Source organism: Sinohyriopsis cumingii, chromosome 8, assembly GCF_028554795.1.
Source record: "Sinohyriopsis cumingii isolate HCF-2022 chromosome 8, ASM2855479v2, whole genome shotgun sequence".
NCBI classification, from domain to species: Eukaryota; Metazoa; Mollusca; class Bivalvia; order Unionida; family Unionidae; genus Sinohyriopsis; species Sinohyriopsis cumingii.
This window is the reverse complement of record NC_142968.1, coordinates 40,166,569-40,193,211: the sequence shown is the minus strand read 5'-3', so window position 1 is coordinate 40,193,211 and position 26,643 is coordinate 40,166,569. Positions and strand designations below refer to the sequence as shown.

The following is a 26,643-nucleotide window of genomic DNA, read 5'->3' as shown; positions in this document are numbered from 1 at the left end:
GTCATAGCCTCAGCGAAGACACGTTAACGCCAGATAGTCCAAAGGTCGATCAACTTAGGAACGCAGTACGACCGACAACTAAAACGGAAGTTCGATCTTTCTTGGGACTGGCAGGGTATTATCGACGATATGTTGCTAATTTCAGCGCTATTGCGAGCCCATTGACTGACTTGACTCGGGAAAAGGCTCCGACGGAAGTTATATGGGCAGACGCATGAGAACGAGCATTTCAAACGTTGAAGGACAGACTGATGTTAGACGCAGTAGTGAAATTGCCTGATGTGACACGAGATTTTGTCCTACGTACTGACGCTTGTGATAGAGGTTTAGGGGCAATGTTATTACAAGAGCATGACGTAAGCGTATTCGCAGTTGCATACAGTAGCAGGAAATTGTCAACTGCAGAACGCAATTATTCAGTTTCTGAGAATGAATGCTTGGCAATTATCTTTGGGATATCTAAATTCCAACCTTATCTGTATGGACGAAAATTTATTTTAGAAACTAACCATCAAGCACTTGCCTATTTAGCTCAAGCTAAGCTAACTAATGGACGATTAATGAGATGGTCATTATTTCTGCAACAGTACCAAGTCTAGGTATGGGCTACAAGAATGTAGGGTCTCACTGTTTAAGTAGACTAGGGACATCTGAGGTGAAGGGTTCATCTGAGGACGTGTAAATGAATCAGATTAGATCTCCAAAAATTTGGAGAGTAAAATCCCCGATTTTACTCTTCAAGGAGGGGCCTATGTGATGGGGAAAATGTATGTTGATCTACGGAAAGCACATTAGTTTGGACCAGAGAACAATTAATTAGATTTATGGGGACAGGCGCTTGTTAAATCGTTATACTTCAGTGATTTTTAATGTCGGGTCGGTAGCGGTAGAGATTTTTAAATTAAGCAGTCGTTTACTTAACCGCGAGACGGACTATTAGGGACATGGCTAACTTCTATTTCATAATGGATCTATCGAAATTGAAAATTTTCCAGAAACCGTTAGTCGAAATCCTGGAAGGTCAAGTTAACCCCAATTTTGGCGCCTAGATAAAAGGCGGTAAATATATTTCATCCTGATTGGTTACTCTAAACAAGGGGCGTGTTTCTCACACGAATTTCCTAACTGTAAATATCCCCCCCCCCCCCATCGAAAAATCTAATTAGTCTAAGCTTTGCTGCAAGAGTAAAGGTACAGGGGACTCCGAGAGTCAATTTGGAAGAAATTCTCTCGTAAAACATTTGTCCAAGGGACCGGATTTCTGGAAGGTCGACGGACACAATTTTGGCGGTAGAAGCGAGAACGCTTAGCAAAAAAAAGGGTATTTGCGTCAATTTCATGAAATTTGTTGATACCAATATAATGATTTGCTTGAAATATTTGATATGTGCATGCATTTATTTGTTTAAATTCGTAGATCAATTCTCTTGATATAAGTATAACTGTGTCGAGTTTATACATATATGAATTCGCACAATAATCTTCTTTATATAAGGTTGTCGAATTGTTTGAATTTGTGGTCTTGTTTTATAGGAATTAGGTTCTAAGAATTTCATGTATTACTTTCGTTAATATGAATTACGAGAATCCGTGTGAGTTCACCGATCTTGGGTAATTTCACGTATGATAAAGACTCGAGTACATATTGACTGAAATTAAATGTTGTTAAGCCATGCAGTGTAATTTCTTGTATGCTAAAGACTTGAATGTGTGTATTCGCTGAACGTAACATAAAGCCAGGTAGTGAATTGCATTCATTCATTTGTGTAATTGAGACGAGAGCGGAGCTTCTAAGTCTTGTATGTTAATGTGAAGTGATGAATTAGCCATTAGGATGTACATTAATCTTATGAAACTAGATTTGTTTTGGTCTGCCATGCTTGGGCCGACTAATAGCTTTGGTATGTTTCAATACCGATAGTAAGATCTGATAACGAGAGGTGAGTAATGTTCTATTCTCAGTCGAATAACTGACAGAAAATTTAGGTTGTCCTGTTTGTTTTCAAAGGGGAAAATAGCTCTTCATATGTATTCCCAAAAGTATCCTCAGATGTACCTAAGCAATGACGTATCCAATCATATGTATATCTACACGCTTACATATCCACCTACCCAAACAAAGTTTGAGGGCGAAAGGGAGGCAAAACAGTAGGAAGGTTGGAGAGAAAAAGAAAAAGAAAGGAAAAAGGCAAAAGGACAGAGAACAGCTACAGTGAAATGGGAGTGAACCAGAGATAAGCAGGTTATGCAATTGTACAAGGCAACGACTTCGATTGTTCACTCGATCGCATGATGAACTACATCTATCAGTAAAACAGATCAGCTATTTTAATATATTTGTGTTTTGAAAATCAGTGAAAGATTCCAAAAAGAAGTGTATTTTCCCAATGTATTGTATTATCACCGTTGTTTATGTAATTGATTAAATTTTGATTTTCCATGTACGGGAGTTTGAGTTGTTCTGTTCTAAATATCTGCTCAGATCTCTATTTGTTCTACCTATAAGTTTACTCGATCCGGGGAATAAAACTGAGGGCGATCATCTACTAGATAATGAGAACCGAATAAAGTGGACAACTTGAAAGAAGGTACAATCTGCCAATCAACCCTCACCCTTTACAGAGAGTGGGTGCATCTTACAATTATGTACGAAATGGATGGCCCCTTATGAATAATTTTAAAATCCCAATTCTAGATCTTGAGACACTTGTTCCCTATTATTTCAATTTACTTCAGATGTCAAAGAAATGTCAGTGTCACAAGTGTAAACAGTGGCATGTTTTTGATAAGACATATTACAAAAACACATTTTTTAAAAGAATGTTGCTTTATTTGTCATTTGACTAGACATTTTCAAAACAGCAGACAATCAAAAATAGAAATCAGGATGCATTTTTCTAATGTAATAATGATTTAGAATTCATTTTCCATACTGTTTCTACATTACCTTCATTTTATTTTACATGTCATTTCAATATGAATATTGATAAAAGAAACTCAGCAGATAAATCTAAAATAGCAACCTGCATGAAGACACATTTTTTAACCATGATTTCATCTTGACATTTTTATACTTCACCAAAACTTATTTTTAAGAAAACTTCATATTGAACTCAAAGCAAATCAACATTTTTACAGCAATTTAATTTATTTCATTAATGTATTCAATAAATTGTGTAGTAACACACGCATTGTGTAATCATTTCATGTAGCATTTGAACCAAGAAATCTGAAATACTTTAATTCATTCATCATTTGACAAATTTAATAATTTACAGAAAATTTCAGCATCTGTCTGATCTCACCATTCTTCAAGTTCAGTTTTGGTTCTCTTAACCACCAAAAGCCCTTACATTGCATACAACATTGTTTGTACATGGCACACTTGCTATACTGGCATTCAAGAACTGATTATGTCCAGAGAATGTTATATGAAAAGGTAAGTTATATAATGATCAACAAAATAAATGGGTGGCAAAAAGACTTGATAAATTGTTTATCTTTAATTACAAAAATATGATGACCATTAGCATGAAAGAAATCGGTAAGGAACATCCATCAGTACACTTGATATGATTTCCAACTGACATCAAAATCGGCCTCGTGTAACTTTTCCCAGGTGCTGGTCCATGTTCAGTTGTATGTTTTTTAATTTAAAAAAATTACAACCCTGTAATTAGCCTTAATACTAGCATTTGCAGTTGTTATGCAGTACATTAAAATCTTTTTTTTTAACGACCTAAGGTGATCTCGTGTAACATTTATGTAACAGAAATGACACAGTTATGTGATTCTCATGCACTGTTATTTTAAGAGGAAAACACCCACATAATTTGTTATGTACCAAACCTTAATAAACTCATGTGAAATAAACCTGCACTGCATGCATGCATATATATATATATATATATATAGAGAGAGAGAGAGAGAGAGAGAGAGAGAGAGAGAGAGAGAGTATGGATGGGGATGTCATGTGAATAAAATGTTAAAGTGCTGTGATTTTTGCTTAAAATATGAAGTTTAATCAACCCCATAAAGAATTAAATATTCATTATAACTCATTTCATTCTTTTATTTTATCAAGTATTTTCAAGTTTCTGTGCATGTAATATTTTGTGAAATGATAAGTCAACAGAAACACTTAAAAGTACAAATTATTATCAGTATCTATCAACATAGCTTCATACAACATAAACTGAAGCAATGACTAACATAATAAATTACTGACCCAACATATTAAATAATTACTACATTATAAATATATATTTCTGTTTTCAGATTACATCAGAATTTCCATTGGGGGGCACTCTTTTTCAAGAAAATCAACAAAACAAGCTAATTATGGGACATAGGAAACACCAAATATGCAACATTCTAACCTGATGTGATGTAGATACTCCCTGAACCAAACCTGTCCATTAACGGATCTCGACAATTCATTAAATTTTTACAAAAAAATTAAAATAAATTAGTTTGTCCTTGTTACACGAGTTACATTTTGAAACAATGGTGTGTCTTTTCTAGTTTTTGCCAACTGCAATAGAACACTAAATTTTAAAAAGAAATATTAAGAAAATGTTTCACAAAAATATTTGTAAAATCATAATGTAATATTTGAAATTGTTAATTGATGGATTATGAATACGTGTGTACCCATTTTATATACATCTAAACCATGTTGTTTGTATTCATTATGCAGTTGTAATAGTTATGTTGATTATTATCCAGATAGCAAAAGAAATCATGAACTGAATATCTAATTTGTTTGTCCTGTTATGTGAGTTCCAAGTGTAGGATGGCAACGATTTGACAATATTTTGAAATGAAAACTGACTGTTATCTTCCAACTATTATTTTATAGAAGATGGGATACTAAACCACTGATTCATAACAAATTTGATGTGATAATGATGCATTAAAAAATTGGGGTATTTGCTCATCATTTTTCTTACTTAATACATTAAAGAAACATACATGTTGTCTCAGCTCCACATTCGCTAACACATTTTTTGTACATTGTTTACTTATAATAGCCTTATAACTATATGAATGGTACTTAAATTTATTTCCATTAAGTGCCCTTATAGTTAAACTGGAATGTCTAAGAATCAGCACACATTACTACACAATAAAAAAAAAACAACCTTTCATTACACTAATAATAGCAATTACTCATGTTTTATCATCAGCTGTTTGCCAAATATCAAACACCTAAATGTGTCAACCAAACATTTTATGCTCCAACACAATGTAAAAATTGTTTAAGTTCAATCAGTATTCACAATAAACTATTTTAAATTCAACCCTCACTTTTCATTAAAAAATGTGAGAAGAATCCTTCATTATGCTTCTGACTGTATCATTGGAAAATTCCACTTAAGGTTAAACATTTTGCATCAGACACTACTCAGCAAAGCTTCATGTCTTACACAGAATTCTGACCCTCCAATAAAATATTCCTATTTTACACCAGTGCATGAGGGTTCTTCTATTGTTTACTCTGTACAAAACATTTACAGATTTAAATCTTTCAACATTTCTGGTCTTACTTTTAATGAAGGTTTCACTGAATAGTTGAAAAAACACTGTGATCTAGATTGTAAGAAATACTGATTTCAGAATATTGTGACAAATCATCCATTTAAAGTAATATCATACCCACTAATGAAAACATTTGCCACATTCTTATAAATATGCATGAATCGAATCCATCAATCCCCACATCTTCTCTCAAAAGTAAAGATCAAACATACTCATGTGAATACAGAAATCTTTAGCCATCTGAATTTTATTTATATTAAAAAGGCCTATGTCTGACCCTTGCTGTAAAAGCTATGCATAGCCCAGTTACTCGGCTAGACTGTAAGCTAACAATATTTTAAGAGCAGCATAACTAAACTGGTCTCAACATAAAATATGTAACTAGTTTTTAAATATATTATTTTCTTTATTACAAACTTTAAGTTATATAATGCATGATCAAAGTTTTAAAAAATGGAAAATTCCCTTAATATCTTTTGGATAAAATAATCCTCAAGTACCATGATCAGTATTCCAGCTGGGGCATGGCAACCTGACCTCAAAATCCATATGCCCTGCCAATGTTTCTGGCTTCTAAATAATATTCTGCTCCCCAAATACCCCCATCCCTTATATCCTGTGTTACTGTCCTCAGTATTCAGCCTCTTTGGGTTGAAATGATATCTGCATAAAGAGGGCTGGGCAATCATCACTATCTAGATGGAAAATAATTTTAAGTTAGGATGGACACTGATCCTGACTAGCATGCTGCAAAAACTAGATGCAACCAGAAACTGCTTGTTGACTGCTCTATTTCCCTATAATGTTATAATTAAGTGCAAAAAGATCAATTGTGACAAGGACAGTTTGTCAAGAATCCCAACAAATGTCTGTGAGGTGCTGAATGATGTTGTATGGGACCTGTCAGAATGATACACCAAAATCAAGAAGAAAACCATTCCCTGAGCATAGTTACTATTATAACTGACCCCTGGTGAAGGATATAGCAACCAACATTTTAAAGGAAATAACAATAATCTGCATACCAAAGGGTGTTTAATGAAACATAGGAACAGCCACCACTTTGTCCAACAAGTCATCAAATCAGGTTGACAACTTGGAATTTTGACATTATAGCAGTATGAGATATCTAAACAGCTGTTCCCAATGTAAAAGCGCTTTTAATGACTGATTTGTCATATTAAAGAACACTCAAGCCAGGTCCAATTAAAATGTTATCAGTCTACAACTGATCAGTTTATGTACTATTAACACAACTTGAACACTGATGACAAAATTGGCTACAGCCAGGTTTGATATAGCATACACCAACCACAAAAGTGCTCAATGATCTTGAGACAGGGTTTTACAAATACATTTTTTACTGATTTGCCTGTTGGTACATATACCCTGATTCAGATTTTTAGAAACTTTTACAATTCTATTCCGAATGAAATGTTTAATTTGCTGCCAACTTCTATTGGCAAGAGCAGCTTCTTTGATCTTAGCATTCTGGCATTGTAGCTTTCCTGGTAATTTTCTGACTTCAATGTAACGATTAAGCTGCCGTTTTGCAGCCTCCTGCTCCTCTCTAGTCCACAATGTTCTTTCTCTAAGTGTTTTTTCTGCAATGGATATAATAATTCTCATTATCATCTAACAATTAATCCTAACAATCATATATATGACAGAGTTATCCCAGAAATTTTTGAAGTCATTTTGGTTGATGCCTGCAATTATCATGTTTGTCTGATTCAAAATTTTGTGCTAAAATATTCCTCAAAACTAAAAAATCAATAAATAATTCAAATAAAATTTTCTATACATATAAAAGAAAATTATATTTTACAAAATTTCTGACTTCAAGAATTAAATTAAGCTGCATCATCATCTATTTATGATGTCATTATTGTAGCCACAGAAAGAGTATCTTTAGGCTGTAATGTGTGCAAGTGAAATTAAACAAGTTCCTGTCACCTTTCATTGTTTGTTAGATTAAAACAGAAATCTCATCTATGGTTATGTGAAGATATCAGATGTTAAATTCAGGGAAAAACAATTTAGCAAATGTATGTCTTCTTAAGTCCATTTAAATCTTTCAACTGTACATTTAATATGCATCCCAACACTTAATGGAGCTTCTTATATTAGCCAAATAAAAACACATTTTGATTACGCTGTTGTTTATATTATTGCTATATCCCCTATTTCTCTGTGCTTTTGTTATAAATTACACAATTGTGAATTTATTTCTAAACATATTTCCTTACTGCAATCATGAGCTATGTGTATATGTAAAAACAGTTACTCACACAGCTTGATACATAAAAATGTGTTATGTCATTGTCAAAAAATGGAACTACTGAAATATCAAGAATATAATTTGAAACTGATTCTGAATAAAGTACAGTAAGATTGAAAATGCTTGTTCATAGTGATCTTTTATTCCTTCACATCGTTCACTGTGCAATTATGTGTATTTGGAACACTTTGTTTACTTCCCTTATGTAACTTTGCTGGTATTAATATATTTAATGTGAATTATCAACTGGATTGTGTGTGAAATATTTCTCAATTTATTGATACTATCATGTTTCTTTTTCCCCCAAGTCTCAGGACTTTTTAACTAATGAAAAATTTTGGATTTTCAAAATATAATAATTGACAATTAGATCTATTTCAAAGTGATAACAGCATTCATGCAAATGGTGGATGTCATATGTAGTTATTTTCACCATGGTTCCCACGCTTTTCCAGGATGAAATTACTTTTTTCAAGGTTAACATATGACCATTACTGAATGGAAATAAAGAACATTTTTTAGATCATAAAACATACATTTTCTAAACAGAAAGATATTAATCTCTTTCAAGACTCTCCAAAAACACTTAAGTCAGAAAAGATGATCAAGCACAAAGCCACAAAATGTATCACATGACACAAGATTATATCCTATAAATTGGCATGTAAAGTCATTTCAGTGTACAGAATAAAAATTCTAACTTTATTTTGCTGCATTATGTTGCTAAGTGGGAACAACATAATGAACATAAATTATGGTTTGTTTCCTTTCAAACCTTTAACTCTTAAGAATTCTGTAGCAATATATATATATATATATACACACACAGGGCTCAAATTTAATACAAATTTAATTGTAGCCAGAAGGACTATGATATTGAGAAATTTACTAGTCCTGCCAAATCTTTACTAGTCCTGTTCACAAAACAATGTCACACAGCTTTCATGTACATGTCTGTGCGTTTGTTTTTGCGAATTGCGTACACCAGTTACACCACATAACGTTCCTTTCCTCATCATAATTCAGACATTCCCAGTTTTTTGTCCATTTCTTCTGAAATTTTCCATTACGCTTTTCCCTATCATAAGAACTATTCCTCATCATTCTGTTTCAACTTCTGCTTTTTTTTCTGGTGGCTGAACACATTCTATCAAATGCCACATTTTGCCTGTCTTATAAGGAGGAAATTGTGCCTTGTTTTGAAATACGATATGTTATAGTAGACACGAATTATTTAAAGCAAGAAAAGGAATGGCACAGTGTCCTTTATATAATAAAGTCAGAGTAAGAAACACATTTCAAAACACGTGTCTTTGCCCCCTCCCACAATTAAATCGCCTCTCCCTAACAAAGACTTAACTTCAGCAGATGTTCTTCATGATCAAAGCAGTGGCTTTTGTAAACACTGTTATAAAATATTAGCATCAGAAGATAGTGTTAGTTTCAGCTTGGAAAAGGTGTGTTCCCATCAAACGAAGCCATGTGACACTCGGCGGGTTGTATTTAATAGCTCCAATTACGGTATCATAAGTCGTAAGTTTGGTAATTGTTCCTAATTAATTGAACTTCAATGTACTGTTGAAATTAATAATAAGGCGGAAAATTTTCAAATCTTAGATGCCTATGCTCCGAGATTTTAATTCCCAACAAATGTACAGCGTTCTGCTTGGATATCTCCATGTGTATTCAATTATTTGTTTATTCTTGTAAGGGAAAAATATAAAAACTCTTCTTATCATCATAGAAAAAGTTGTTGCATAGAAAGGATGTGTCAATAATGTAATCGTAATAAATGATCTAATTCTAATAATTATTTCGATGGAAATGTAAAATATGTAGTTTCCTGTTTGTGACTGTTGGAGTGTTTGGGTAGCGAGAAAAAAAAAAGAACCTTAAATAAAAAAATGTGCAAACTAATTTCTTTGAATAGTTTTTGCCATGTTCTTTTGTGTGGTATACCACTTTGTAGTTTGTTACTGTGGTCAAGTGAATGAAGTGTGATACCATGTCATTTTTTCATTTGATTCGTTATCAGATTAATTAGGATCAATTACCAAACATCCGTTGTTAATGACAGGACCATAATTTGCGCCGTTAAGTGAAATGCACAAAATCGGATGGATTGTTGTTATAGAAACGTACCTTTCCGAGACAGAAATTGACTTCATCTTTTCATGCTATTATTTTAGGACCGTGTTTACAATGGCCACTGCTTTGAGTTTACAGAACAATTTGATAAGTCAAGTCTTTATTAGGGAATGGAGCAAACAAATGCTGACTATTGATAACTGAAACTTACTAGCCCATCGGACTATTAACATTGTGAAAGTTACTAGTCCAACGGGAAATCTGCTAGCCTCGGGCTAGCGGACTACCGCTAATAATCTTGTCTTGTAATGAAAAGAGTTTAACCCTGAATTTATCTGTGCCAATAAAATCCCAAACAAGATTTTTCAAACAACCTAATCTCCTCAAGATGATCTGGTTAAAAATTCATCATTTAAAAAACATTTTCAAAAGGGATGATTTAAATTTTGACAAAAGACCTTCAAAATTGTTTACTTTTGTATAAACAAGGACTGAATTTTCTGTAAAATCAACTTGTCTTCTTGTAATTCGTTAATCCAGTCCCCCAACCTGTATTGATACAGGAACTCATATCGTTTTTAACATATAATACAAGGGACAACAATTTCTCATTTCAATTCTGAGATTTAACAATTTGGACTACAAATCTGGCTTAAAATGAATAGCAGTCCGTTTTCTAATACGAGTTTCCTCCGAATATTCCCACCCCATTTTTCATATTTGGACATTTAGGTTGGGGTGTGGGGGGTCATTGCAACTGCATATCGAAGATTTGGAATTTGCCGCAACCTGGTGGTAGCGATATATGGTACTCGCTTACCAGCAGGCCTAGAAAATTTAACCTTATGTTATATTGACTCTTACCTGCATGAAATCGTCAGGAAAAGGATTTATTTCTCAGAAATGGCAAGTATTATAATCGTTATGTCGTTAATCCACTGACAGAAAAGACGAAACTACAGCACAGATGAAACCCAACGCAGTACTCACCATTTGCATTGCTAGTCACATGACTTCACAAAACTCAAATGACGACACTGGAAGTTCAATAGTCACGTGATATCAACAACAAACTACTTTTTAATGTTGTTGCACAGAAATTCAATTATATTAAATGAAAGTAAGACACTTTTTGTAAAAATCATTAATAATTAATTAATTCTGTAAAAACCAGCAGTCTGGCCAGTCTGATTTATATAGCGGAGAGCTCATATCAACATGGTAGTCACATGATACAACAAAACTCCAGAAGTTATTCTCGGAATAAATAAAGATGGAGAATTTTGTGTTCTTTCGTTTTTTTTTTTTAATTACAACCAGTATACGACTTCCATTTTAACATTTGAAAATGTAGGTTGTTAGATTTGTGTACTCATGTGACAAGCAATGCAAATCGTGAGTACCAGGTCACATTTCATCAACAATGTAGTTTTATCTTGCCTTTCAGCAGATTAAAGACATAACGATTTTAATACTCACAATTTCTGAGAAAATAAGTAAATTTCATATCGATTTCATGCATGTATTACTCGATCTAACAATGTTTAAAGTTTGCTAGGCCATGTAGTAGGCGGCTACACTTTCCCACCACACTGGCCTCTTGTGATGCTAGACTGGTTTTCATGCCTTCCATGTAAGGAATGATACGGATATTGAGCTGACATTGAAAATAAAAGTCTAATTGACGAATCTAATCCACTGGGCATTTGGATTGACTCTGCAAATATGTTTATTGCAAGCAACCAAACAATCCATACTGCACCCTCCGAATATTCTGGTTAGAACTCGATAAATTTAACTCAAGATGAATTACATGATTGTTTTAGGCGGAAAATTACAGAGTTTTTCCCGACTTTCATCAATATTTGCAAAATTCAAGGACTTTTCATGGTTGGGAAAAAATTATAATTTATCCGACTTTTTCCTGATTTCCAGGTAGCGTGGGAACCTTGTTTCACATGCAAGTTTGCTGCTAGGGGATTTGATACTACCTTCTCTTCTAGTAATAGGCAATCTTGACTGAAATTGCTTTGACAAGATGTGAAATAAAGCATAATTAATAAATCAGAAATTGTTTACTCAAAAACATAAAATGCTTGCTCAAAAAATGGTGGTTGATGCACATCAAGAATATGGGGTTTTAAAACTGAAACAGCTATCAACTTCACCTAGTCCTTTGGTATTATTTTCTTCTTCAATTTTACTTGGTGACAGTAATCATCTTTTCCAACATGATATACTGATATCAACACATTAATGTTTAATAACATTATTGCTGCCCTTCCTGCTTTTCCCCCAAGAATATGAATATTCCTTCATATACATCTGAACAGACTTTAAATTTTGGAAAAGGCTTATTTGTGTCTTCTTTACTGAACATGATTTTGTTTGCTGGATGCCATTTTTGTAGAAAAATTCTATAAACAATGACGTATCATGCAAATGTTTTGGACGAAAAATATGGGCAGTTTAAAGCATCCAAGGTGCTACTGTAATGCTAGTCTGGTTCCCTGATCAATTCCACTGAATATAATATGAAATCCAGATCTGGAGTAAATATGGATAAGACAGTCTCAAGATTTGACTGCAATGATCATATCTTTGTAATTAATCCATAAGTATATTAAAGGTAATTTTGTAAGAGTCAAATCGTAAGGGTTGGCAGGTCTGAGTTGTATAATACAGTCGAACCTGTCAATACTAACCACCTATGAGAACAGGCCAAACCAGCCTTTGTACACAGGTAACCTCTGTGTGCAGGTTCACCTTTAAAAAAGTTTTGGAGAACAAATACTATGCATAGAATATCTATCTATCATTATTATTACTACATCAACAACATTTATTGAATATCATAATATACACAGATAGGTTTCTCTTTCCCAAACTTTTGGTAACACACAAAATTATTGTATCCTGCTTATCCTAATCCATTCCATAAATTAAACCATCACTAACTCTTTAAAAAAAATCACTGATTATACGTTTTCTTTTGTGCATCATGACAAAACTCCACTAACTGACAGGTTACATAAGACTGTGAAATAGAGGACACTTTGGGTTCACTACTGACAGTTTATATAGAACTTCCTCACGATGCAAATGTTTAGACCACATACACTGATCATTCACTATTAACCCTTTACCTCATGCAAGCATCTTTGGACATCTCTACTCCATTCGCATGGAATCGCCTTTTGACACTTGCTGTAAACATCAGCCATTTTGAGCTGGTTTTCGAAGCGCCACCTTTGGAGAAACCCTCCTTATTAGATGCTACATTCATTTTTGTGAATGACAATTCCGTCAAATCACGTGGTCACTGTTTATGCACTGGTCAATATCTGCTATTTAAAGTAACTGGGTCGTAATCTCCACTCTCCAAAATGGCGGTCACGGATTTCATTCAGTACTTAATGAAGTTTTCACAATTAGAATCACAACTATGAAAGATTCAATAACTTAGGTAAAGGCTCTGATATTGATGGAGGCAGCAATTAGTTTTTTTAAATTATCAAATTCAGATGACTTAGTGATGTAGACGCAGATGAAAAACATGTAAATTTCGAGTATGGGAAATGGCAGCTATGGTTGATCATGCGTCCTTACTGACATGACGGTGAATGATTTCTCTCAAGATTTTAAAGCACATAAAAAATTCTTCTTTGAAGATAATTACACAGCTTATAACAATTGGACTTTACTCTTAAATTTTTTCACATATAATAAATGTGTACCAAAAATGTAAAATGGTTAAAATTGCAGTTAAACATAACATACACTACATTGCTTAACAGTTCACAGGCAGGATTTCATTCAGTACTTACAAAATTTTCATGATTAGAATCACAACAATGAAAGATTAAATAACTTAAGTAAAGGCTCTGATATTGATGTAGGCAGCAATTAGTTTTTATAAATTATCAAATTCAGATGACTTAGTGATGTAGATGCAGACGAAAAACATGTAAATTTCGAGTGTGGGAAATGGCAGCTACGGTTGGTCACGTGGCCTCACTGACATAAAGGTGAACGAGTTCTCTCAAGATTTTAAAGCACATAAAAAATTCTTCTGTGAAAAATAATTACACAGTTATAACAATTGGACTTTACTCTTAAATTTTTCCACATATAATAGATGTGTACCAAAAATGTAAAATGGTTAAAATTGCTGTTAAACGTAACATGCACTACATTGCTTAACAGTTCACAGGCAGGCCTATACGTATGTGGTCGGCTAGGTAACAGGTGTTCTATTTATAGCGCACTGCACTTTGTCACTATGCTCTATGAGGTAAAGGGTTAACTCATTAACCCCTGGCACCATGTTTACGCATCAGGAGGTAGTAGCCTAATGACAAGCTCTGTAGCGTCAAGGTCACGCATGATACACTAAAATGGGTGGTATTATAGAAAGGTAGACAGATCTAGCTCTACAATGATACCAAATAATATGGCCGTTCTAGTTTCACTAAAAGGGGCCCCAAGTGGCCGAGTGGTCTAAAGCGCTCTCCGTTACGGATCACTGCCATCTCACCTCTGTCTGTGCCAGTTCGAGTCTCGGATTCAGCCAATGTGGGTATGTGAGAAAGCTTGCCAGTAGCTTCTCGTGGGTCGGTGGTTCTTTCCAGGTTCTTCCTCCACCATTAATACTGGTCGCCATGTATAGCTTATCGTGTGCTAAAAAAATGGCGTTAAACCCCACAACAACAACTAGTTTCACTACAAAATACAGAGGGACAAACCTAATTTTTTGGACCCAATTTTTTTCCACCCAAAATTCGCCCGTGGTTGGAATCCGATTTTGTGTCAGGATTTTAGACTTTCTGGGCTTAGATCTCAGAAAGACCGGTCTGAACTGCACAAAGACAGGCGAACCTTTGCAAAAAGTAGGATAAGATAGGCATTTGGAATAAGCCAAAAAAAAAAAAAAAAAAAAAAATCCAACTTATACCTTTCTGCTCCTGTGCAAGTCAAATAGACCATGATAAACGATGTATCTAACACAATTAGCATTACGTTAACGGTAAATCTCTTGGAAGTTGATGTGTTAGGATGTATTCAGAAGTAGCCCCCAAAATGTGTTTCCTATTCACATTTGAGCTGAAAATGACAAAAACCTCAAGGGGTTAACGAGTTAATACACTCCAGTGACCACTTAAATCTAATTAGGAAAGATCTGGCTAATGACCTTTGTAAGCAGTAAGCAGATGACTGTTATATACATGATATTCAAATAAGAAATTTACCTGGGGGAAATCAGAAAGGATGTTGAGACAATCACTAAATAAAGGTGACCATTCAGACAGGCGTGACTACTTAATACTGATGATCATTCCAATTCCCAATTTATTTTACCTCAAGTATAACTATTTTAATATATTAAAGTTTATACTAAACCCTCTACAGTTTCCGGTATCTGGATAAATCTCTCACCTATTCTGCGTTTCTTTGATGGTAATTGAGGACTACTATCCTGGTCGTCTTGAAAATCATCCATCGAATCATCTGATGCATCAGCATCAATGTCATCCTCCGGTTCAAATGTCTCTGAAAATAAATCATAACTTGTTGCAGATTGTATACAAAATTTATTTAAAAAAACAACCTGCCTTTTATTCTCCAAATATGTCTTTTAGTGAAAATGCAGTATCAATATAACCATCCATTCAGGAGTAGCAGTATCAAGATTTTCAACACTGGTGGCAGTACTGGATGCCAAATGGGCAACATTTTTAATTAGGACCAGCTAAATTTTATAAGAACCCAAGGCTAAAATGACCATCCATTCATCAGGAGTAGCAATAACAAGATTTTCAAGATGACAATCGTGGCCTATATCAGAGGCACCATTTTCATTCAGGACCAACAAGACTTAGGGATGAATGTGGGGGTTTCAATAGAACTAAGCAAAATTAGATAATTTGATCTGGGGATCCCAATACCCAAGTATTTATTAGTACCTTGTAACCTATTTTACAAGGCCACAGGTGATACTTTGTGTTTAGTGAAGGACATGTAAGCTTGTTTTCATGATATCTCCAATGTGGTGATAAGCTGTTTATTAGTATATTTTACCCAAATTTACTGAAAATGGATTAAGGCATTTTTCAATGTACTCAAATTATGCAAAACAAATGAATTTTAAGCCTGTACTCCAAAGTATTCAGCATATATTTCCATATGCATAATGGTGTTTTGATAAATATATACCATGCTACTGTACATATTCTAGCTGTTTGTTCATGTTTTAAACAGTAGCACACATTGACCTAAAATTGTGAACACTCACTCAAACAGAGCCAAATACATGGTTCCACCACTTTTTAAAAGAAAAATTTACAGGTCTTTTCCATGACGAAATTCATTTTTTTCGAGGTTCACATATGACCATTAATCTATGAAATTTAAGAACATTTTATCTTCGCAAACATGAATGTTTCAAATTAAAAGCTGCTTCTATTTCAAGACTCTCTCGTAACATCTGAAGCAGACATGTGACCATGTACTAAACCAAAAAATGTATTGCAAGCAGCAAGCTTGACAAGTGAAAATTCCTATAAAATTGGCATACTAAGTCATTTCAATTTAAAGAATAAAAATGTTAAATTTACTTTGCTGAACTTCGTTATGGTGGTATGATGAAACAATAATAGAACGATTAACTGAAAATAGTTTCGTTTTCCTTCCAAACTTTTAATTCTAAAGGAATAGGAATGATCAGTTTTAAATCAAGATAGCAATGTCTCAAGTAGAATATCTGTTAATTGACATAGCATTTAATTAAAGAAAACAAATGTCATTAGTGCCAGCAAATTCAAAACCTTATACAAGGATTTGGTACATGTATCACTGAAATTTACTTATACAAAGTAAACATTTCCAATCAGTTTAAAAAACAAAACAACTGAAGAAATAATGCAAAGTAAGAGAATCTTATCTCATAATGAAAAAAGTTTCAACCTTGAATTAATCTGTGCTAATAAACCAAAAACGAACATTTTTCAAATAACCTGAATTAAATTTTGACAAAAAGACCTTCAAAATGATATATAAATATATTACTGTATTAGAAAAGATTGAATTTTTGCTAACTCCAGTTATGTCTGCTTGTAATCCAATAAACCAATATCCAAACCTGTATTGATACTCACAGGGGCTGGTATAATTTCTTAAAATTTACCTAAGAATAATATAATACACAGGATCAAGCTTCTCCCATTCTCATGCAAACTATTAAAGAGAAACCTATATTTCAAATTACATTACATTGTGTAATTATTTTTCACCAATGTTCAACTCCAAGATTCGACATTTTTGAATACATAAAAATTTACTTACTACTCTATCTATATGGAATGAGAGCCCATCGTCTAATCAGAGTTCCCTCTGACCCTTGCCACCCATATATTATAACTGGACCCTTACGTTGGGGTCAGAGTCTACCGTCCATCAAAAAGTTGGAATTCACCACCACCATGCATTCTCAACATAGGGTAGCTGCTGACCAGTGGGATTAGTAAACTTAAATGATGTTACATTATGAGTCACACCTGCATGAAGTTAGTAGAAAATGATTTTCTGAGAAACTGCTAGTATCCCAAACCAAAATGCATCCTTGCTGAAAGCTTGTGGCAAGCTTGCGGTAAGCTTGCGATAAGCTAGTTTGATGTTTATAAGCTAACATGGATGCTTGCGCAAGCTTGTACAAGCAAGTGCAGGCTTAGGCAAGATAGCTGGATATAACCGCAAGCTTGCACAAGCTTGCGCAAGCTTGTACAAGCTTTCTTGTTTGCTTCAGAAATTAAAACTAGCTTGCACAAGCTTTCTTGTTTGTTTCATAAAGTAAAACTAGCTTGCGCAAGCTTACTTGTTTTCTTCAGAAAGTAAAATTAGCTTGCGCAAGCTTGTTTTCTTCAGAAAGTAAAACTAGCTTGCGCAAGCTTTCTTGTATGTTTCAGAAAGTAAATTTAAACTAGCTTGCAACAAGTTTCTTCATATATATATATATATATATATATATATATCCATTACTTGTGAAAGTTTGAGACCATGTATCCAAGTAGCAGGCACCATCACTGTCACGCCCCTACGAAAACAAAGTCATGACTTGATGAACAATCATGAAGTGTTCATGAAAGTTCCTCAAGTAAGTTCATGAGCTTCAAGAATTTTGATGAATCATGTACTTGAAGTTCATGAACACACTGATGAATTTTTATGAACTATTATAATATCTTTGAAGTTCCTGAAATATCATGAACTAATGGTTCATGAACAATTCAAGTACTTTGATGCAATACCATGGTATTTCTTAAAAAAATGTATATTAAATATCTATATCATTATATTCATAAAATGTTCATGAAAATTTATCATACAAACTTCTCACAATATTAGTGAAATTTAAATAAAGGTGAATTTTTTCTTCTTTTTTTAAAATGATATACTGTATAAATGTTCATACAGATCTTTAATTCAATACTTGTTTACTTAACCTGAGTATTTCTGGATTAATATGGGAAAATATTTTCTGGCCAGCATCAACAAAATGTATTTGCTTTAAAAAGCTTTCAATGACTTTGTCCTAACGTTTTTTTTCTTCTCTCCATTACTGTTATAAACTGCTTATTCTATTGACTTAGTCACTGGTTGCCAATTTGCAGTAAAAACCGAAATATATTAACAACGATTATTCTGATTGAATGACTTTGAAAAAAGACGTGATATGATTGGTTAATATACGCGCGCGATTTCTACAGTTAAGCTTGCTCAGAAACCAAAGATCATGCAGATGGTTAGGCAAAAACCTCGAACAAAAACCGTGGACTCCATGGAATGGACAGATGAGAATATTTTCAATATCATTTTTTTAAAGTAAGTAGAAGTGCAGAGAAGCGACTTTGAAGAATGTGAAGGAAATGATTTGGTGAGAGCAAAATTAGGCGGAAAAGCGTACCAAGCCCGGATGACCAGAATTACGGTGAGTATCTTTTTCTTGGTCATTCGTGATTATTTCAGTAGAAGTTATATGGATATTTTATTGGTTTATATATGTCATCATATTATTTATAACCAAGCTAATGACACGATTTTGTTCAGACCTAATTTAAACTTGCTCATCGAAGTTTTGAAAATCACTAAACATTATCACCCCCACCCACCCCAGTTCTCGATACCAGACGTGGTTCGATATCGATAGGAGTTGAGATGTTCGAGATCGTTTTCTTTTACATGACATCACTATTTCTATAATCTGATGTAATTTCGTAATTTAAAAAAAAAAAAACCTTAAGAAAATAGTTAATGCGTGAAACTGTTCACAATAAAAGTGCAAATAACAACGTGATGAAACCGGAAGCAGCTATACGCAACATGCGGAGTCGGAGTGGATGCATTAGTGACATACTAAGGGCCTATACCACACAAGTCTGGCGTTTTATCAATAAAAAATGGCGAAAATATTTGAAAGCATGAAATAACCGTTATCTGTAATATATACGGTTATTTAGTGTAACGGTGTTGTCAAAAAAAAATGTCATATTTTACTGAATAAAACATCCGTCTCCTGTGACTATACCTATGGCTAGACAGATTCAGTTAATATAAAACAGTGACAAAATTCTGCAATAATATAAATGCTCAGTATTATGTGTAAGGGATTAAATCATTTTTGAGTTGGATCATATTATTCCAGTAAGTAAAGTGGGGTACAATGATAATGTGCTAAAAGCTAAAAACAATGTTGATCAGAGATTATCTGTAATTAACAAACTTTACCTTTTTTTCAGACCAGACAGCAGAAAAGTAAAATTGGTAGAGGATGAAGTTTGTAGGTTAAGGATGAAAATTTGAAAACTGGAGGATTCAAGATGGAAGAGACATTAAATTGTGACTGCTGCAACAATGTTAAAGATCCAAACAGTAATCAGATGGAACAGCTTAAGTTACAGAAGGAGACATTCAGTAGTGACATTGGACAGGATTTGATTAAATTATAGACCCTGAACATCTTCACAAAAGAGTTATCAGACAGGTCAGTCTCTGGAAGAAGATTGGTCAGGAGAAACCCCAGCTGAAAGACAGCCCCATGACAATGAAATATGCTTCAACAGTTGATTGCAGGCAACTGCCCCAATATCTCTTGAACATTTTTCAAAGAAAAATTACAGAACATACAAAAAGTGTTGCTAAGGGTAAAAAAAAAGAATATCACTTGTCAGTTTAAATTTATCTGAAATCAAATACAGTTTTTAAGATAATATGTTGCATTTTATACTGTATTAACCCCATCCCCCATCTAAGGTTATTGTATGATTCAGGATGAATAGGTATTTGTGACTTGTCAGGTTATCATATTTTGTTTTATAGGCACTGTTCGTGAAGTCATGAATCATTGAGAAACTTTGTTCATCATAGTTCATGAATATGTTCATGCACTTGATCATGAATGATGATGATCCAATTTGTGGACTGTTTTCAATTCATGCACATTCTAGAATAATTCATGAACCTTTTGATGAACTTTCATGAACAGTTCTTGAACCAAGTTCATGAACAGTTCATTCATTATTCATGATCATTTCATAGGGGCGTGACACTTGCAGCTAGGGGAACACATAAAGCTTCTGCAGCCTTGGGTAAGCTTGCAGTGAATGAATAAACTTGAACAATGGAATTAAACTTAATGTTTTGGCAGAACAGATTTGTTTTCCACTGTATTGCAACTATAAGATTGCATTATTTAATCATTAAATATGCAGATTACTTCATTGGAATGAAGTAAAACTTTGCAATATATTATGATAATTTGGTCCACCAGGAGCAGTTGAGTCTAAAATGCATTTTTGGACAGGGGCCTTCGGACTCCCCGACCCCCCCCCTTCACATTTTCAGGGGGTTTTTTGGAAGGGGGGAAAACACAATCATGTCTGATTTTTGAAAGCCCAGATGCTTGTAGCAAGAAATCTCTGCAAGCTTGCAACAAGTTAGTAACAAGCTTGCACAAGCTTGTGTATACTTACTGTACTAGGTAAATAAATAACAAGCTTGCGCATGCTTGTGCAAGCTTAAGCTTGCGCAAGCTTGTGCAAGCTTAAGCTTTCGCAAGCTTGTGCATGCTTATGACACTTTTGTTAAATAAGCTTGCTGCAATGTTCCAAATACAAGCTTGCCGCAAGCTTGCTGCAATGTTCCAAATACAAGCTTGCCGCAAGCTTTATAAATAAGCTTGCGCAAGCTTGCTGCAATGTTCCAAATACAAGCTTGCCGCAAGCTTGCTGCAATGTTCCAAACACAAGCTTGCCGCAAGCTTTATAAATAAGCTTGCGCAAGCTTGCTGCAATGTTCCAAATACAAGCTTGCCGCAAGCTTTAAAACAAGCTTGCAATTTTGGTTTGGGATTATCATTATGTCTATTTTCATTACAATAGCCTGTGCTCCGTTCTTGTAAGCAAAGGCTGAAGATATATATATATATATATATATATATATACTCACAGGGCTACAAAAACTTACATTAGTCTGCTTATATGTGACTTTATCAGTCAATCTGCCAATGATCTCTAAGACTCCAGACCTCAAATATCTGACAGAAAAGTAAAAATTGCCACTATTCGTTATTATGAGTTATGAAGTGGACTTGTGTGATAAAACATGAGATGGCAATCCCTTTCATGGTTAAGTGATCTGTTTATTGTGCTGAGTACCTGTCATGTCCCTGTGCTTGATAAGGTATAGCAACATTGTACATGTAAATGGCTATGTGTTCTGCCATGCACCAAGTAAATATTCTTTTATCATTTGTTAACTTGCAAGGCCTTCTGCCATGATGCTCTATGTCAAGCTTGGCTTAAATTAGTACCCAGGCTTTTCAAATGATAGTGGACTGCTCCGATGGCCTAGTTGTTAGAGCGTCCGCCTTGGATGCTGGAGGTCATGGGTTTGATCCCCGGCAGAGTCATACCAAAGGCTTACAAAAATGGTACTTACAGCTGCCTCACTTGGCCCTCAGCATTAAGAGGTTAGTGTTAGGACTGGTCAGCCTGGTGTCAGGATAATGTGACTGGGTGGGACATCATGCTACATCACTATAAACTACCACACTGCTGACATCGTAGCAATATGACTGAAAAATTGTTAAAGCTACGTTAAAAATCCAAATCACATACACACACACACACACACTCAAATGACAGCATTTGCTGATGGATATGTAATGGTCAATGCATGCTGGGACATAACATAAGCTCACTTGACTTATGATCAGGTGAGCTAACAATGAAACAAAATTCAAATTTTAGCTTTATCATTTAAGACTAAAGAGTGGACCCCAGGTGACAAAGTGGTCTAAAGTGCTGATCTTCACCAATCACTGCCATCTCACCTCTGTCCATGTGGGTTCAAGCCTTCGGCTAGGCCAATGTGGGTATGTGAGAAAGCAGCCAGTAGCTTCCCGTTGGTCGGTGGTTCTTACCAGAGTTTTGCTCCAACAGTTATACTGCACTGAGAAATGGTGTCAAAACCAAAAACAGAAAGGGACTAAAGTACTCACCTGATGCATCAAATTCAATCTCATCAAAATCCATTCCTTTGTATTTGCCAATATTTCCTGTGTTGAAGGCATGAAGTACTTTTGTGACCTTTGCAAGTTCTAGAGTGTTGTCAGGCAATCTGTAGAATTCTCTGTGAATTCTTATATCATGGCCAAGAAATTTTGCTAAGATGTCCTGGCTATTTGAGCTTAAGCCTAAGACTTGACAAAGTGTTGCCAGCTGCATTCTCAGATTAGTTGAAGTTATGCGTGATGGATGTTTTGCTCCTGATTTGTGTGCCATTTCACGCAATGCATCACTTCCTCTGTGGGTAAAGGCTGAATCGGCCTTTCCAAACAAAAATTCTGAGGTCACTCCAACTTGATATCTGTTGTCAATCAGAACCTGAAACATCCACAAGTATACAATTTACCATTTTCATAATGTAAAACTTTAATCATAATGATAAAGAACCATGCATAATTATAAGCAGTGTAATCAATGATTAGTTATCCCACCTCTACAAAGTTTCAAGATATCTCTAGTAGGCACTGTAAACATGAATTATCATGCAGAAATTATCTACACTAAGTGACCATTCCAGTGGCCTAAGTGGTAAATCTTCCACCTCTGATGCAGGAGGTCGCAGGTTTCAAACCCCAGCCAAGTTATACCAAAGACTAGTAAAAATGATACTAGCAGCTGCCTCACTTGGCGCTCAGCATTCAGAGGTTAATGCTAGGACTGGTCAGCCTGGTGTCAGGATAATCTGACTAGGTGAGACAAGAGGCCACATATCTGTAGCATGATGCCCAAGTGCTAGACATCACTGTAAATTGCCACAGAGCAAACAAATTCACACTATCATGATTCTGACAGAGAACTGTTCACCCCTTGCAAGTGAACTTTTTTTTCTGCATTTTCCCCCTTACATTCTATCTTTTAATCTTTAAAAATTTAAATTTTGTATTTTTAGCTGCCAGTATTGTGCTGACATACCAATAAAACCCACTTACTGGAACAAGTCAAGAAAGACATAAAACAATAAAAAAGAACATTCCTTGCAATATCAAAGTAGATTCGTTATACTGAGATGATAAAAACCAGACATTATAGTTGTTTTTTTAAAAGAAATCATTATTCTCAAAATCTTGTTTAGAAGCTTTTATCTATCTGCAGCAGACAAATTCAGATGGGTTAAAGTCACAGACTCTGAGTAACTCTAGAGTGAGGGCCAGCAGTACAAGCATAGTTCATAAATGAGTTTATTAACCATTAAAGACGAGGCCTTATATGAAAATCATGCAGTTGACTGCACAATTCCTATACTTATTTTCATGTACAATACACAATTTGCCTGTTGAGGGTAACATAAATACTCAATATACATTCAATATTGTGATACGTTACCCTCTACAGGTTAATTATGAATATGGAAACTGATATGAAATCACTATGGAAGAAAAAACTGAATGGAGCTCTTCCCAAAACTCATATTGCAATATCAAGATATTTAAGATTTTTAAAGATATGATTAATAAAGTCTCACAGTAGTTATTTTTAGTTTATTATTAAGATACATTCTATTGTCTGATTTTAGCAACTGCCACTTTAAAATACCTTTTTTTCAATCTTTCAACATTTTCTCACTAATTTTTAATGTACATGGTTAAAAAGAACAAAGGAACAAGAGTGGCCTGACAGGACTGAAAACTAGCCAAAAAGGATTTCCATGACCATTTCTTCCCTAAAACTCCGGCATACTGAAAGTATCTTTGATATTCTTCAGTGATAAAAATATGTTCAATTACTTGTTGCTGTGGCCATAATGGGTGTCATATTAACACCATTTTCATTTAGGACCAAAAGACATCATCAGAAGTCTTTAAGTGAAAACCTCATTTCAATATGATCGTTTACTGAAGAGTAGTGATTAACAAGATTTCCAAGACGTTGACTTTGCTGGTCATATTGGACATCAAGATTGGAAACATTTTCATTTAGGAGCAATTTGACATGATAAGAAGTTTTCTGGTAAAAAACCCATGACATTAACAATTTTTCCCATATTGGATAGTAGATTGACACTACAGAAGTCTTTCAGTGAAGACCCCATGTTGATATGACCGTCCATTCAGGAAGAGTAACAATAATAAGATTTTCAAGAGAAGCACCATTTTCATTTATGACCAACTAGACAATGGGATGAATGTGTGTGCAACGTTTCACGGAAATCCCCCATGTAGGATGAAAAGCAGTTCTAACTACTCATTTTCATCTTGGAACAAGACACTGGATGATCAAACTTTTGGCTCTGATCTATGTGTATGTCATGGAAATAATGAATGTGCAACATTTCAAGTATAATATGTACCTGTATGTTCTGCTCCATTTTCTTTGTCAGGATTATCGACACTTTTCTTCCCCTCTTGCCTCTGGTTTCTATCCTTCTGTGTGTCTCACAAAGAAGTACCTCAAATTTTGAAAGACTTTCTTTGACCTCCTTGTCAATCCCGCTATTTTCCAAAATAAGACCCTTCTTCAAGTCAGCTATTTTGAGTCTTTGTGCCTCACCACTTCTCTTTCTGTTGAAGAGGATAATTTGACACAGACAAATCTTTGCCAATTCAAAATAGGTGTTCTGCAAATCTGTTTTAGTTGTGACCTGCAAAATTAGTTCTTTTGCTCTCTTCTCTAAATACTGGTGAAGTTGCAAAACATCATCTACCAAGGGCAAAAGACATGGCTTATTATAATGAGCCTCATGTAATGTATCCAAAGCGTGGGCCGCAATCCTATAACTCCATTCATCATTGTATAGATCCAAGAATGACTGGGCATTAACTTTTTTTTCCTCATCTCCTTCTTTAATTGCTTTGTTTTTCAAGATTGCTGCACACTTCTTTAGACTATAACCTAGTTTTAAAGGCAGCGATGGTATAGAATACTTGTGTGATTCATCATCAAACCCTGCAACCTTCTTAACTGCTTTGATTAGATCTTCCCAATTTGCTGGATACAAGCATTTTTCTAAAGAGTTGATAGCTGGATTGATTTCTTTTATTTTAACAAGAAGTCTTCCTAACTCCTTCATCTTCTGCGATATATATTGGTGATTTTGTTGATGGTGCCCCAGTTTCTCATATTGTCTCAGTCCAAATTCCTTTGTTAAAGAATCACTTTTTAGTGCAGCTGTTACTTCCTGAGAATCATCTCTCATCCTGTACAAAATGTTCATGTAAAACGGCTTGGGATCAGGCACAGGTAACAGCAAACGGGAGTTGGTGACTGCACTCCTGTAGCCATCACTTAATTTATCGGGCTTGTGTCTACAGTGTTTTTGGTGTTTCCAGAGGTCATTCTTCACCACAAATGCAAGGCAAAATTCACAAGGAATATACTGTGAAGGGTCTCTTTCTTCTCCCTCCCTTGATCGGTATTTTAATAAAAGAACTCCATCTTCTTTCAATGTTGTGTTGTAGTTGTGAATATAATCACCCTTTCGCAGGAGCAACTCCCAGGCATCCTTTCGTTCTCTTGAACCTTTTATTAATGTCAGTACTTTTGCCACTTCTGGTTCATTTGCATGGATTTGTTCCAAATGCCTTGGGATCTTCTGATAACACTTTTCACAAAACAAACAACTGTGAACTTTCTGTGTTCTTTTCTCATTCACTTTTACAGATTTCTGTATTACTATCTTATTAAAACTGTGTTCTTTTTTTGGAATTATTGTCGACTCCTCTGATTCACTTTCATCCTCCCCTTTCTTCTGTTTTTTATCATGTGTGTCATAATCGTCTGTTTCTTCTTGCTCTGAACAGCTGTTTGGTACATAGTCGCTATCTTCCTCCTCAGAACCACTGATGCTGTAGTCTTCTTCACTCCATTCTTCAAGGAAATTTAAAAAACATTCTGATGAAATCATAAACCAAACAAGATGGATGTCCTCAAAGTGCCATCCTTTGGTTGGGTGAACTATGAACTAATAAAGATGAACACTTTACCAAAGTTGGTTGAAAGTATAGTTAAAATGCTAGAAGACACCAACTTCTATCTAATATTCCTTCATTGTCAAAGAATAATGAAAATAAGGATGGATGGAAATATTTAAAATTCAGGTCTCTGGTGCAGTCCACATCATCACCAGCTTTCACAAATAATGTCATTATCAACAATACATCTTTATTTAAATGCATT

At 34.6% G+C, this 26,643-nt stretch overlaps 1 protein-coding gene across 1 annotated transcript; it reads right to left on the bottom strand.

Moving 5' to 3' along the window:
* Positions 1 to 6,864: 6,864 nt before the first annotated feature.
* LOC149793333 (uncharacterized) lies at positions 6,865 to 25,621 on the bottom strand. The gene is made up of 4 exons (XM_089968906.1): positions 24,818 to 25,621; positions 22,464 to 22,848; positions 15,347 to 15,460; positions 6,865 to 7,145 (listed from the first exon to the last, which is right to left on the bottom strand). The coding sequence occupies exons 1-4, from the start codon at positions 25,535 to 25,537 to the stop codon at positions 6,865 to 6,867; spliced, it is 1,500 nt and encodes a 499-aa protein (XP_089825032.1). The 5' UTR covers positions 25,538 to 25,621.
* Between the last annotated feature and the right edge of the window lie 1,022 nt (positions 25,622 to 26,643).